Below are 15,647 nucleotides of genomic sequence, written 5' to 3' on the forward strand. Positions count from 1 at the left end.
GAGTGAACCACACACACACACACACAAATATGACATTGCACACCGGTTCTCTGGATTCCCATTAAAAGTGAATTTGTAACAGTTGGCCACAAAGAAACAAACCGCTATCTTCTCGCAAGATTCAAAAGCCGGCACAGGCCGGGTTAGAGATTATTGCAAACCACTTAATTGACACTTTGCAAGTTTACAAATACAGGACAAATATTAAGAACTCCCAGAATTCACTCACCTTCACTTGCATTGATTATAATATCAGGTTGAAACACAGTCCACGAGGAAGAATCTAAGTGTTAAAGAATACATGGATGCCATCGACAAGGTAATTACATCTTTATTGAATTTACTTGTACACGATTTTCAAGGCAGATGGACTTGCCTTTATATGGCACTTTGCATGATCACTGGGTGTCTCAAAGTGCTTTATAATCAATCAAATACTTTTGAAGTGGCGTCACTGTTGTGATGTAGGAAAGAGAGCAACACATTTGTACATCGCGAGCTCTCAAAGACAGCAACGTGATAATCACCAGATAATCTATTCTTGTGATGTTGACTGAGGGGTAATTATTGACTAGAACACCGGCAATAAACCCCCTGCTCCTTAACTGGCCTTTTATGTCCACCTGAGGGGGTTTAACACCTCATCCAAAAGAGTTTGCAAAGGATTTTCTCCTTGTGTCTGACCACATGTCTCCTAAACCTAACTGCAACTGTCTCTGGCTCCCTATTGTCCCACTTCCTAGGCTCAACCACCTTCAGCCGCTTCATCAATGACCTTCCTTCAATCACAAGGTCAGAAGTTCAGATGTTCGTTGATCATTGCACAATGTTCACCATCATTTGCAACTCCTCAGATACTGAAGCAGTCCATGTCCAAATGCAGCAAGGCCTGGACAATATCCAGGTTTGGGTTGACAGTGGCAAGTAACATTCGTGCCACCCAAGTGCCAGGCAATGACCATCTCCAACAAGAGAGAACTTACCATCACCCCTTGATATTCAATTACATTACCATAGAACACTACAGCACAGAAAAACAGGCCATTCGGCCCTTCTAGTCTGTGCGGAAATATTATTCCGCTAGTCCCATTGACCTGCACCCAGTCCACACCACGTCAGATGGCAGCTCTTTCCACACTCTCACCACTCTCTGAGTGAAGAAGTTCCCTCTAAACCTTTCCCCTTTCACCCTAAAGCCATGTCCTCTCGTGTTTCTCTCTCCTAATCTAAGTGGAAAGAGCCTACTCGCATTTACTCTGTCTATACCTCTCATAATTTTGTAAACTTCTATCAAATCTCCCCTCATTCTTCTACGCTCCAAAGAATAAAGTCCTAATCTGTTTAATCTTTCCCTGTAACTCAACTCCTGAAGACCAGGCAACATCCTAGTAATTCTTCTCTGCACTCTTTCAATCTTATTGATATCCTTCCTGTAGTTAGGTGACCAGAACTGCACACAATACTCCAAAGTTGGCCTCACCAATGTCTTATACAACCTCACCATAACATCCCAACTCCTATACTCAATACTTTGATTTATGAAGGCCAGTATGCCAAAAGCTTTCTTTACAACCCTGTCTACCTGTGACGCCACTTTCAGGGAATTATGTATCTGAACTCCCAGATCCTTTTGTTCCTCCACACTCCTCAGTGCCCTACCATTTACTGTGTATATCCTACCATGGTTTGTCCTTCCAAAATGCAACACCTCACACTTTTCTGCATTAAATTCTATCTGCCATTTTCTGGCCCATTTTTCCAGTTGGTCCAGATCCCTCTGCAAGCTTTGAAAGCCTTCCTCGCTGTTCACAACGCCTCCAATCTTAGTGTCATCAGCAAACTTGCTGATCCAATTTACCACATTATCATCCAGATCATTGATATAGACAACAAACAACAATGGTCCCAGCACAGATCCCTGAGGCACACCACTAGTCACAGGTCTCCAGTCTGAGAAGCAATCATCCACTACCACTCTGTCTTCTCCCACACAGCCAATTTCGAATCCAGTTTACAACCTCTCCATGGATACCAAGTGTCTGAACCTTCTGAACTAACCTCCCATGTGGGACCTTGTCAAAGGCCTTACTAAAGTCCATGTAGACAACAACCACAGCCTTTCCTTCATCTACTTTCTTGGTAACCTCCTTGAAAAACTCTACAAGGTTTGTTAAACATGAACTACCACGCACAGAGCCATGCTGACTATCCTTAATCAGCCCTTGGCTGTCCAAATAATTGTATATTCGATCTCTCAGAACACCTTCCAATAATTTACCTACTACTGACGTCAGGCTCACTGGCCTGTAATTACCTGTAATTACCATCGCTGAATCCCTCACTATCAACATCCTGGAGGTTACTATTGACCAGAAACTGAACTGGGCTAGCCACATAAATACTGTGCCTACAAGAGCAGGTCAAAGGCTAGGAATCCTGCAGCAAGTAACTCACCTCCTGACTCCCCAAAGCCTGTCCACCATCTACAAGGCACAAGTCAGGAGTGTGATGGAATACTCTCCACTTGCCTCGATGAGTGCAGCTCCAATAACACTCAAGAAGCTTGACACCATCCAGGATGGGGAGGCAGTTGCAGCTCACTTGATTGGAACCCCTTCCACAAACATTCACTCCTAGGTAAGAAAGTACGTTGTGAAGAGGACAGTAAGAGGCTGTAAATGGATATACATAGGTTGAGTGAGTGGGCAAAGATCTGGCAAATGGAGTTTAATATAGGAAAATGTGAAGTTGTTCACTATGGCAGGAAAAACAAAAAAGCAGAGTATTACTTAAATGGAGAACGCCTGCATAATTCTGAGGTGCAGAGGCATCTAGGTGTTCTAGTACGCTAGTCACTCAAAGTTAGTGTGCAGGTACAGCGAGTAATTAAGAAGGTTAATGGAATGCTATCCTTTATTATGAGAGGGATTGACCATAAAAGTAAGGATGTTATACTTCAGTTATACAGGGCATTGGTGAGACCGCACTTCTAATACTGTGTGCAGTTATAGTCTCTTTATTTAAAGAAGGATGTAAATGCGTTAGAGGCAGTTCAAAGGAGGTTTACTAGATTGATACTTGAAATGAGGGGGTTTATCTTATGAAGAAAGGTTGGACAGACTGGGCTTGTTTCCACTGGAGTTTAGAAGAGTGAGGGGTGATTTGATTGAAGTATACATGATCCTGAACGGCCTTGACAGGGTAGACATCGAAAGGGTGTTTCATCCTGTGGGTGAGTCCAGAACTAGGGGGCACTGTTTTAAAATTAGGGGTCACCCTTTGTGCGAATATGGAACTCTCTGCCTCAGAAGGTGGTGGAGGTGGGGTCACTGAGTATATTTAAGGCAGAGGTAGATTGATTCTCTTGCCTAATAAGAACCTAAGGTCATCGGGGTTAGATGGGATTGTGGAAACCGAAACAAAAGAAGTTCAGCCATGACCTTATTGAATGGCGGAGCAGGCTCAAGGGGTCAAATGGTCTACTCCTGTTCCTATTTCTTATGTTCTCCCTCCACCACTGACGCACAGTGGCAACAGCGTGTACCATCTACAAGATGCACTGGAGGAACTCACTAAGCCACCTTAGACAGCAACTTCCAAACCCACGACCACTACTATCTAGAAGGACAAGGGCAGCAGATAGATGGGAACACCACCATCTGGAAGTTCCCATTCAAGCCACTCACCATCCTGACTTGGAAATATATTGCTGTTGCTTCACTGTTACTGGGTCAAAATCCTGGAGCTCCCTCCCTAATAGCACTGTGGGTGTACCTACACCATGTGAACTGCAACCGTTCAAGAAGGCAGATCACCACCACCTTCTCAAGGGCAATTAGGGATGGGCAATAAATAATGGCCTAGCCAGCGATGCCCACATCACGTGAACAAATTTTTAAAAAACGTGGATTCCAGTTTAGATTCCACCCTTCATAATGTTTGATCCACCCATGACCATTTTTATCTCTGCTTTGTTCAGTATTTCTCAAGCTATTTTTCTAAACTATGGATGCAAGCATAGCTGGCAACTGCACCTCCCAAAGTACCACTGATAAAAGTGGTGGCGAGCTGCCTTCTTGCTTGAATGGTTTACTTGGCCATTTCAGAAAGCAGTTAAAAAGTCAACCACATTGCTATGGGTCTGCAAAGGACAGCAGATTTTCTTCCCTAAAGGGCATTAGTGATGAACCAGCTAGGTTTTTACAACAATCAGAAGCTAGCTTTACAATTGCAATCAAATTAATTTAAATTCCCCAATTGCCATGGTGGAATTTGAACTCAGGTCCCCAGATCACTCATCCAGATCGCTCTACTTCTAGTCCAGAGATGCAAACATCATGCTACCATACCCACTTCTTGAGATCCACACTCAATGCCATGTGCCACCACATGGCCTCGCTTTACAGCAGCACTAACTCACTCTGCCTCGGAGGTGTCCTGACATACAGTTCATTTCATCCTTCACCTAACCCGGCACTTTAACAAAGCTCTTCCTTTCAGGTGTAAAGAACTGCAAGCTTCAATGGTTCAAGAGACACTAATGCCCCTCCTGATCCTTCTGCTGACTCAGTCCCTCCTCCCAATCACTCCTGTCCCCCACCCTATCACAGACCTTCCCTTTTCCTCCCCCACCTCCCCCCCACCTCCCCGTGTCACTACAAAGATGTTATCTCTAACTCGTTACCGTTCTGATGAATTGACCGGAAATCATTAACTCAGTTTTCCTCTCCACAGATGCTGCCTGACCCACTGAGTGTATCTCAGACTCTCAGAATTGACAGAATTGTGCTCATTTTATCCCAAAATTCCAAAGAAACTAATATTAATTGTCATCATACATTGGTGTATAATTCCCTCTGAAGGATACAAAGTTCACATGGGACAGGGCTTTGTGTTGTCACAGCTGATGGACCTGCCACAGAATTTCAAGACATTAAGACAATATTAAGTGGAATCAAACTCTTACATTAGATGCAATTTCTACATCAGGATTTACCTTCACCAGGGGTGTTACCAAATAAAATTCGATACCAAAATACAAAAGGAGACATCAGGATGGGCCATCAAAAGCTAGATCAAAGAGACAGGTTTTCAAGAACACTTTAAAGGAGGAGAGAGAAATAGAGAGGCAGAGGGGTTTAGTGAAGGAATTCCTGAACTGAGGGCCCAGACAGCCGAGAGTGTTAAAACTAGCCTCAGCGCTCCTCTTTCCAAGGGGGGGAAAGACATCAGGATTCTGATTGTTCCCGGGTGTCACAATGAAGTATGTGATTGGAGTCAGCTGGGAAACCCCCAATGATTAAATAGCTCTGTTTGCAAGGCACCAGATTTGGATGGGGGTTACAGAGATCAGCAAACAGCAGCCTCTGTTACCTCACCAGAGTGGCTGCTTTTTATGGGTGAGCTTAGACAGTGAATGTTGGCAAGCTACTCTCCATGTACCTAAACAAAAAATATAAGTTCCGATCTATCAAGCTGGATTCCACCCTGATCAGCTTGTCCAGTAGTTACGTCATGACAAGAGGAAGGATTTATTTTTAAAATTAGATCTTGTTTTCACTGTGCTCAAGGTTAAGCAAATCACTATCAAATTATGCAAAAGTATTACTTGCTCTTAAGATTTTTGAACTTACACACCTGCCCGAGGAATCTTGCATGGGTGAATGGATAGAGCTGGGAGCACTTGATGATGAATCATGACAGCTCCATCAAATTCTGCTCGCAGTTTTATATCAAAAATCATAGATGTCTGAATAAAATAAAGCAAACTGCAAGGTCACATTTTGAGGTTGACAATTCTTCCCACTGTCTCCTAGTGACTTCCATCGAGAGAACAACTGCAAAGCCAAAAGACTTACACTTAAATCATTTTCAAAAGCTTTAAGATCAAATCATCCACAAGCGACTGCACACTATCCTGACTTGGAACTGTCGCTGTTCCTTAATTGTCACTGGATCAAAATCCTGGAACTCCCGCCCTAACAGCACTGCGGGTGTTCCTCCACCACATGGACTGCAGTGGTTCAAGGCAGCAGCTCACCACCACCTTCTCAAAGCCAACCAGCGATGGGCAATGACGGCCACATTTCAAGAATAGATTTTTTTTTTTAAGTACTTTCATTGGAAGCAGTTCAGAGAAGGTTCACTAGGTTGAACCTTCTCTGGGATGAAGGGGTTGTTTTATGAGGAAATGCTGTACAGGTTTTGGGTCTACAGTCATTGGAGTTTACAAAAATGAGAGTTTAAAAAAAAATTATTTAGGGATGTGGCGTTGCTGTCTAGGCCAGCATTTATTGTCCATCCCTAGTTGCCCTTGAGAAGGTGGTGGTGAGCTGCCTTCTTGAACCGCTGCAGTCCATGTGGTGTAGGTACACCCACAGTGCTGTTAGGGAGGGAGTTCCAGGATTCTGACCCAGTGACAGTGAAGGAATGGTGATATATTTCCAAGTCAGGATGGTGAGTGGCTTGGAGGGGAACTTCCAGTTGGTGGTGTTCCCATGTGTCTGCTGCCCTTGTCCTTCTAGATGGTAGTGGTCGTGGGTTTGGAAGGTGCTGTCTAAGGATCCTTGGTGAGTTCCTGCAGTGCATCTTGTAGATGGTAAACACTGCTGCTACTGTGCATCGGTGGTGGAGGGAGTGAATGTTTGTGGATATGGTGCCAATCAAGTGGGCTGCTTTGTCCGGGATAGCGTGAAGCTTCTTGAGTGTTGTGGGAGCTGCACTCATCCAGGCAAGTGGGGAGTATTCCATCACATTCCTGTCTTGTGCCTTGTAGACGGTGGACAGGCTTTGGGGAGTCAGGTGGTGAGTTACTTGCCGCAGGGTTCCTAGCCTCTGACCTGGTGATCTTGAAACACAAGAGTCTGAGGGGGCTTGACAGGGTGGATGCAGAGAGAATGTTTCCCCTTGTGGGGGAATTTTGATCTCGGGGGCAGAGTCTCAAAATAAGGGGGCTCTCATTTAAGATGGAGATGAAGAGAAATTTCTTTTCTCAGAGGGTGGTTACAAGCAAGAATGTGCAGAGTTATGGGGAGAAGGTGAGTGAATGGCACTAAGTGAATTGCTCGTTCGGCGAGCCGGTGCAGACACAACGGGCTGAATGGCCTCCTTCTGCATGGAAATAGTTCTGTGATTCTGTAATCTTTGGAATTCTCTTCGACATGGACCAATGGAGGCTGGGTCATTAAACACATTCAAGGCTGAGTTAGACAGATTTTTGATTGACAAGGGAGTCAAGGTTTATGGATGGGCAGGCAGGAAAGTGGAACTGAGGCTTGAGGGGCCAAATGACCTACTCCTGCTCCTCATTCTATTGTCCCAAAATAATGTGTCCGAATGTTCAGCTGGGTTTACATAAGAGACACTGAGGATTCCTTTAAACATCATTCAAATGGCAGGTTAGGACTTGCACCAAGCGTGAAGGGGCAGGAAGTTAGCGAAGTGGCAAGGTTGATAATCATAACGTCACTCCACATAGCCGATTTCATTTGGGAGCTGCAGCTGACAGTGTCCCCTGGAAAATCAGACCAGTTATAAAGGCAATAAGTGGGTGGGAGAAGTTTTAATTTATTCCAAGTACAAATGGGGACAAGAATTGTATTTGTAAAACTCAAATAGTCCAATCAAATTAAGCGGGAAGCCACTTAGGACTGAGATGAGGAGGAAGTTTTTTTTTTTACTCAGAGGATGGTGAATCTTTGGAATTCACTAAGCCAAAGGGCTGCGGAAGCTCAGTCATTGAGTATGTTTGAAGTAGAGATTGGTATTTAAAAATCTGTCAATGTGTAAAGGGATATGGGGATAGTGTGGGGGATAAGGCATTGAAGTAGACGATCAGCCGTCCTCATACTGAATGGCAGAGCAGGCTCGACGGACTGAATGGCCTTCTCATGCTTCTATGTTCCTAAATATAGTCAGTAACAATGAAAATTGTGTGTGTATGATTGGGATAGAAGCAGAGATACACAAACACATAAAGACAGGGAGTGAAGGAAAGAGTAAACAAAGGAAAGAACATACAAATTAGAAGGAGGCCCCTCGAGCCTACTCCACCATTTAATAATATCAAGGCTGATCTGATTCTTCAGAAGAGTCATTTAGACTCGAAACATTAGCCCTGTTTCTCTCCCCACAGATGCTGCCAGACCTAAGTTTTTCCAGCATTTTCTGTTTTTATTTCAGCTTTCCAGCATCCGCAGAATTTAGCTTTTAAACTCCTCATCTCCATCTCCCTTATTTTTAAACTGTGTCCCCTAGTCCTAGACTCAAATGAAGTAAAACTTTTCACAAATTCATTGTCCAAATTTAAATAAGACAAGCAGAGACCATTTGTAATTTTTACCCTTGCACTAAGATGACCATCGAATGACAAGCAGGAAAGAGGTTGATGGTAAATTCCTTACCTGAGAACTCTGGTGATGCACCACAACCAAATTATCAACAACATTCAAAGCAAATTTTCCAGTGGTATTTAGTTTTAATATATGCAGTTTCTTACACTGTCCTTCCCTGCAATTAAAATGCAGCATACATTTAGGAAAATCATTCTAAAACACAGTGGAGACTAAATGTGATTCTAATCAACAAATCTTACCTGGGTAAATAGTACAAGATCACTTCTGCCCCTAGGTTATTAGGGGTTCTTGGTTGGTGCTTCAGATAAAGAACATAAAGTTGCCCATATCTGGTGTAAAAGATAGGTTAAAAAAAAAAATTACTGTTGCATTCTTAAAATTGACCCTACCATTGGGATATAGTGTGACAAACAGGGCAAATGCAAATAAATAATGGAGGGATTAGTAAGCATTATTGCACCAATTGAATGTGGGGTAACTGAATGGTCAGGATCAATCACAGCCAAAAGGCCTTGTAAACCAGTACTATGGATTAGCGCTGTCTCGGTGTGGTAGCAATGTTACAGACAATGTAATGCAATGCAAAAATCATTGCTAGATAAAAGTTCTAGAGGAATAAAAGCTGGATGGTGACCAGATGTATGAGGAAAAGCGAGTTTGATCCTTTGAGGAGAAAATTGGTATAATATTCCAGGGTAGGGCATTTATGTAATATTCATAGGACCAAGCTTATCTTTAGCTGCTGTAATTATTTGAAACTTTACACAAGTTTCTGATGCACATTTAGTACTGCAGGTAGAATGATAGCTCTCCCAGCCATTTTATATACAACGACCAGGGGGCAACATGGATTTACCTTGTCAATCTGAAGTGCGAATGGTAAGAACCAATTTGCAATTAGCAGTCAGTCCAAGAAAAACAGAAGCTTTTTACTTACATGGTGGCCATTATAATATCAGAAACGCAGAGGTTTCCAGATTTGGGAGAGGCAGGTAACTCGATTTCAAACTTTGGTATCTTGGACATTGTTCCACTCTGCAAAGTGAAATCAAACTGATTCAAATCTCAATGCACAAACATTTTGCCACAATTGCTTATTGTGACAAAAGGGGGTTTTCTGTGTGCACTCAAAGATTGTTACAGAGGGAAAAGCTGAACCATTTTCTAAACAGCTAAACTGCTGTACCGCAATAGCTCGCTGACCTACCTTGGCTCCCGACCAAGCAATGTCTTGATTTTAAAATTCTCGTGTTTGTTTTCAAATCTCTCCATGGTCTCACAGTCTCTCTAATCTCCTCCAATCCTACAAGGTATCTACGCTCCTCTAATTTTGGCCTCTTGTGCATTCCTGATTTAAATCGCTCCAACACTGGCAGCTGTGCCTTCAGCTGCCTGGGCTCCGAGCTCTGGAGTTCGCTCCCTACACCTCTCACCCTCTCTTTCCTCCTTTAAGATGTTCCTGAAAACTTACCTCTTTGACCAAGTTTTTGACCATCTGGTCTAATATCTCCTTCCAGGGCTCGGTGTCACACTTGGTTTGATAATACTTCTGTGAAGCACCTTGCGAAGATTCATTACGTTAAACGTATAAACTAAAGCTGTTGTTTTAAATTTCAAATTTTAACCCAACAACCTTAGCCACATTGGATAACAGATATAGAATCATCCTTTTACACCCAGCACTGCTAGGGTGGAAATGGTTAAAACAAAACAGAAAAAAATACATGCATTTCTGCAGCACTTTTCATGACCTCAAGATGTTCCAAAATATTCACAACCAATTAAGTTTTTTTTTGAAGCACAATCACGGTTGTAATGTAGGAAACGTGGCAGCCAATTTGTGCACAGCAAGATCCCACAGAGAGCAATGTGATCATGACGAGGTTTTTTTTTGATGTAGCAATTGCATGATTCAGTTTACTTCCCTAATTTAGATGAATCACAGTCACCACCCATTTGTACGGTGGTGCATGATGCTAATCCTGATGGATCCTAAAGAGCACATCCACCCAATGCCTGCACAGATCACCATGTTTTTTTAACAAGTTAAAAATTTGGGCCCATCTCCAAACCTTCCCACTCTCTCTGCACCAGAAACTTGAGTTTTTGAAGTTTGATCAGCCGTTTAATTATTAACACTAATTCATTCCTCTGGGCCGAATCTGCCTCTGTGAGTTTATCAATTTCTGTGTAAAGTCAGAGACGCCCTATTTGTTTAGGGTTAGAACATGTTAAGGATGTTTGCAAGAGTAAACTATTAAAATGTTACAGAATTTTAACCGTCGCAAAAGTTCAAAGTCCTTTTATTTAAACAAAGGCACACATAAATTTATATTAAATTCTTCGCAACTCAAAACAGATTTTATCCAGAGAGAATTATCATTCCATTAAAAAGGTTCAGATTCAGCACATTCAGATTTTAAAAATGAAGCACCATGACATTATTCTGCCACAAAGATTTACTTTTATTAATTACATGACCCTTTCCTTCTGTGCCCATGTCCAATTATTCATCACATCGTTCCCTTGTTCCCCATCACAGAGATGGAATTCATGTCCACTGGATTATTGGTGTTCTTCACTATTGCACTCCCCCCCACATCTTCCTCCTCTGTCCAGCCATTAACATTCATCAATGAATATTCCTGTTCATGTTTATCTGCTTCCCAAGACTAAAATTAAGCTGGCAATCCTGCAGCATATTTTGAGAACTGAGGTGGGCGTTCACAGTAGTTAGGATTTCAGACATGTTTTCTATTCGGAAAATAAACCACATAACGTTTCAAGGAACTTCAAACTTCATGAAAAGTATTGCAACATAGTCACAACAGAAAACAGATCATTCAACACGGCTGGTGTTTCCTCCACACAACCCTTCTCCCACCCTTCATTTAACCCCCAACAACATTTTGTTCTATCCCTTTTGCCCTTTTGTGCTACCCTTTTTAATGCATTGATACTATTTGTCTCAACGAGGGCTGAGAAGTGGAGGAATTTCTTCACTAAGAGGGAGGTGAACCTTTGGAATTCTCCCGCCCTGGAGGCTGTGAAGTCTCAGTCATTGAGTATGTTCAAGGCAGAGTCTGATATATTTCTAGACATTAAGGATACCGAGGGATGTGGGGATGGTGCAGGATAATGGCTTTGAGGTAGAAGATCAGCCATGGTCTAGTTTAATTGCAGAGCAGGCTCTAGGGACCGAATGGCCTACTCCTGCTCCTATTTCCTGTGCAACTCCTTCTGCTAGTGAGTTCGTATTCTAATCATTCTCTGGCCTAAAGAAGTTTCTCCTGAATGCTCCATTAAATTTATTAATAGTCGTTTGTTAGTACAGGGCTTGAATAGTGCTGTAAAATAAAAAAAGACTTTTTTTGTGGAAGCTTTTCACCAGGACAATTCGCAACATTGCATTTATTAGTGACTGTTTTATATTTATGGCCCCTGGTATTGGTCTCCCCTTGTAAGTGGAAGCATCAACTCTACATCTACCCTATTGAACCCTTTCATCATTTTAAGGAATCCCTTCAGGTCACCTGTCTCTTTTCTAGAGAAAAGCATCGCAGCCTGTTCAAGCTTTCCCGATAGATGTGACTTTCCAGTTCCGTTATTAACCTAGTAAATCTTTTCTGCACCTTCCCGAGTGTTTCTGTGTCCTTTTTTTTTAAATAATTTAGCTCAAGGATTAAATAATTTAGCTCAAGGAACTATACCGAGGTTTCAGGCAGTGAGATTAGAGAAACGTGCCCAACTTACCCTGAAATAAAATGGCTGAAGAACATTCCCATGCACTGTGGTAGACAGGAGGAGGACTGCAGTTTCTGGGGAGTGTATACACCAGTTAACATTGATGCTCTGATTCTTCAGAAGCTTTAAACTGCGCTTGTCAGGTAATACCTGGGAATAATAAAATCAACAAATGGCTGAGGCCACATTGCAAAACAAACAGTTGTAACTCTCAGCATTTTGGGATTTAGCTTATGCATTCTGGATGAGTTTTAAATCAAAAAGCAATTTCCCAATTACGTCAGTGATGGCAGAAGCAGCCTTATTTTCTTTTGAATTTGCAACAGTGGGTCTGAGGCCAAACATAACAGAAATAAAACAATTTTTGATGGTACAGGAAGAAGATAGTGTTAAAGATTCAAGAGGTGTTCACCTCTTAGTGAAATAGAAGGATTACTGCTGTCTAACTGTCTAACCTTTCCACACTGACTCAGCAATAAACTGTTCACTGACGCTCAGTTTGGGTTCCGCCAGGGCCACTCAGCTCCTGCTGCATCTGCCTCATTGCAGCCTTAGTCCAAGAGGTGAGGTGAGAGTGACTGCTCTTGCCACTAAGGCAGCATTTGACCGATTGTAGCTTCAAGGAGCCCTAGCAAAACTGGAATTTTTTGGGAATCAGAGGAAAACTCTCCACTGATTAGAATCATACCTAGCACAAAGGAAGATGGTTGTGGTTGTTGGAGGTCAATCATCTCAGTCCCAGGACATCACTGCAGGAGTTCCTCAGGGTAGTGTCCTAGGCCCAACCTTCTTCAGCAGCTTCATCGGTGACCTTCCCTTTATCATAAAGTCAGAAGTGGGGATGTTCACTGATGATTGAACAATGCTCAGCACCATTCCTCAGATGCTGAGGCTGTCTGTGCCCCTATGCAGCAAGACCTGAACATTATTCAGGCTTGGGCTGATAAGTGGCAAGTAACATTTGCAGTAACTTAGTAGCGCTCAAGAAGGTCCACACCATCCAGGACAAAGCAGCCAACTTTACAAGATGCACTGCAGCAACTCACCAAGGCTCCTTTGACAGCACTTTCAAAACCTGCAGCCTCTACCACCTAGAAGGACAAGGGCAGCAGATTCATGGGACCATCACCTCCTGCAAGTTCCCCTCCAAGCCACATACCACCCTGACTTGAAACAAATTGTCATTTTTTCATTGTCGCTGGATCAAAATCCTGGAACTCCATCTCTAAGAGCACAGTGGGTGTACCTATTACATGGATTGCAGTGGTTCAAGAAGGCAGCTCACCACCACCTTCATAAGCGCAATTGGGGATAGGCAATAAATGCCGGCCCAGCCAGTGACACCCACATTCCATGAAAGAATGTATATGTTATGAAGTTATTAGTGTATATAATATTTTGGAAGATATTTTTCTTTTAAAATAGAGGTTGAGTCTGTGAGTGTGTCTTAATTGGCTTAAAGCCAGTTAGTCTGGTTGCTTTGATGTGTATTGTTTGGATATATAAGAGAGGTAGTGTGCATTTGCATTTTTTGAACAAAGCATTCAAGTGGGTTGAAAACTGACACCCTTCTAGCAGCTTCCAAGCAATATGTTTATATTACTAATAAAATTGGTACTATGAAAGGGGTTTCATTGTTAAAAGGTGGAGTTCAAAGAGGCTGGTGAGACAATGAGAATTTGAATTCAATCAGTAATGGTAGGTATAACTTCAGTAATTTTCGGGTTGCAGAGCAGAGGCAATGTGAGATGCAAAGGCATAAGACCATAAGACATAGGAGCAGAAATTAGGCCATTCGGCCCATCGAGTCTGCTCCGCCATTCAATCATGGCTGATAAGTTTCTCAACCCCATTCTCCTGCTTTCTCCCCGTAACCTTTGATCCCCTTACCAATCAAGAATCTATCTATCTCGGTCTTAAATACACTCAATGACCTGGCCTCCACAGCCTTCTGTGGCAATGAATTCCATAGATTCACCACTCTCTGGCTGAAGAAGTTTCTCCTCATCTCTGTTCTAAAAGGTCTTCCCTTTACCCTGAGGCTGCGCTCTCGAGTCCTAGTCTCTCCTATTAATGGAAACATCTTCCCCACGTGCACTCTATCCAGGCCTCTCAGTATTCTGTAAGTTTCAATCAGATCCTCCCTCATCCTTCTAAGCTCCATTGAGTATAGACCCAGAGTCCTCAAACGTTCCTCATATGTTAAGCTTTTCATTCCTGGGATCATTCTCGTGAACCTCCTCTGGACCCTCTCCAGGGCCAGCACATCCTTCCTGAGATATGGGGCCCCAAATTGCTCACAATATTCGAAATGTGGTCTGACCAGAGCCTTATAAAGCCTCAGTAGAACATCCCTGCTTTTATATTCCAGTCCTCTCAAAATAAATGCCAACATTGCATTTGCCTTCCTAACTACCGACTCAACCTGCAAGTTAACCTTAAGAGAATCCTGGACTAGGACTCCCAAGTCCCTTTGCACTCCAGATTTCTGAATTCTCTCCCCATTTAGAAAATAGTCTATGCCTCTATTCTTCCTACCAGAGTGCATGACCTCACACTTACCCACATTGTATTCCATCTGCTTCTTCTTTGCCCATTCTCCTAACCTGTCCAAATCCTTCTGCAGCCTCCCCGCCTCCTCAATACTACCTGTCCCTCCACCTATCTTTGTATCATCTGCATTGTATTCAAAGGCAGCTGTAAGCCTCCAACTGGCTCCACAGCAACCAAAGTGAAAGAACATCATTTTGATGATGCCTGGTCTGGAGGTTATTAGCTATGAGGAGAGGTTGGAGAAACTCGGATTGTTCTCATCAGAGCAATGGAGATTGAGGGGCGACTTGATAGAAGTTTACAAAATTATGAGTGGCACGAACAGAGTAGATAGTCAGAACCTTTTTCCCAGGGTGGAAGAGTCAATTACTAGGAGACATAGATTTAAGGTGAGAGGAGAAAACTATAGAGGAGATGTGCGGGGCAAGTTTTTTTACGCAGAGGGTAGTGAGTGTCTGGAATTCGCTGTCAGAGGAGGTGGTGGAAGCAGGTACGATAGTAGTGTTTAAGAGGCAGCTTGACAAATACATGAATAGGATGGGAATAGAGGGATACAGACCCCGGAAGTGCAAAATGTTTTAGTCGACGGGCAATACGGTCGGCACAGGCTTGGAGGGCCGAAGGGCCTGTTCCTGTGCTGTACTTTTCTTTGCTCTTTTGTTCTTTGAAGTCGTAAGGAGAAAATGCTTTGCCCGGCGTTTGGTTAAGTCTATAATTTGCTGTTGCCTTAATGGAGACTAGTTTGGGAATTTGTTAAAAGTTATGACAGTAGTAATTTGAAGCAATGTATATATATTTTAACCTGTGTAAAATTAATAAAATATTTCATTTAGTTTAATGTAAAGTCTTGAGAACTGATGGTCTGATTCCTGTATTTCGAGTCGCATCTCAAACATAACACATAAAATTATAGATTATGACAGTTGTTTAAAGTTTCCTCTGGGATTTTTAAGTAACTCCGCTTTACCAACTGCATCGGTCATTGTGGCATATAAA

At 42.7% G+C, this 15,647-nt stretch overlaps 1 protein-coding gene across 2 annotated transcripts in view; it reads right to left on the minus strand.

Moving 5' to 3' along the window:
- rmc1 (regulator of MON1-CCZ1) overlaps positions 1–15,647 on the minus strand; it is an 86,560-nt gene that overhangs the window by 45,295 nt on the left and 25,618 nt on the right. For both annotated transcript variants that reach the window (XR_005943363.1, XM_041190489.1), the window contains exons 6-12: positions 12,108–12,248; positions 9,292–9,389; positions 8,594–8,683; positions 8,403–8,508; positions 5,638–5,749; positions 4,868–4,912; positions 230–283 (exon numbers count right to left, since the gene is read on the minus strand). Coding sequence is in view for 1 of the 2 variants with exons in the window: in XM_041190489.1 (XP_041046423.1) it covers positions 230–283; positions 4,868–4,912; positions 5,638–5,749; positions 8,403–8,508; positions 8,594–8,683; positions 9,292–9,389; positions 12,108–12,248 (646 nt within the window). In the remaining variant the exon portion in view is untranslated. The remainder of the gene's footprint in view (positions 1–229; positions 284–4,867; positions 4,913–5,637; positions 5,750–8,402; positions 8,509–8,593; positions 8,684–9,291; positions 9,390–12,107; positions 12,249–15,647) is intronic.

Source organism: Carcharodon carcharias, chromosome 6, assembly GCF_017639515.1.
Source record: "Carcharodon carcharias isolate sCarCar2 chromosome 6, sCarCar2.pri, whole genome shotgun sequence".
NCBI lineage: Eukaryota > Metazoa > Chordata > Chondrichthyes > Lamniformes > Lamnidae > Carcharodon > Carcharodon carcharias.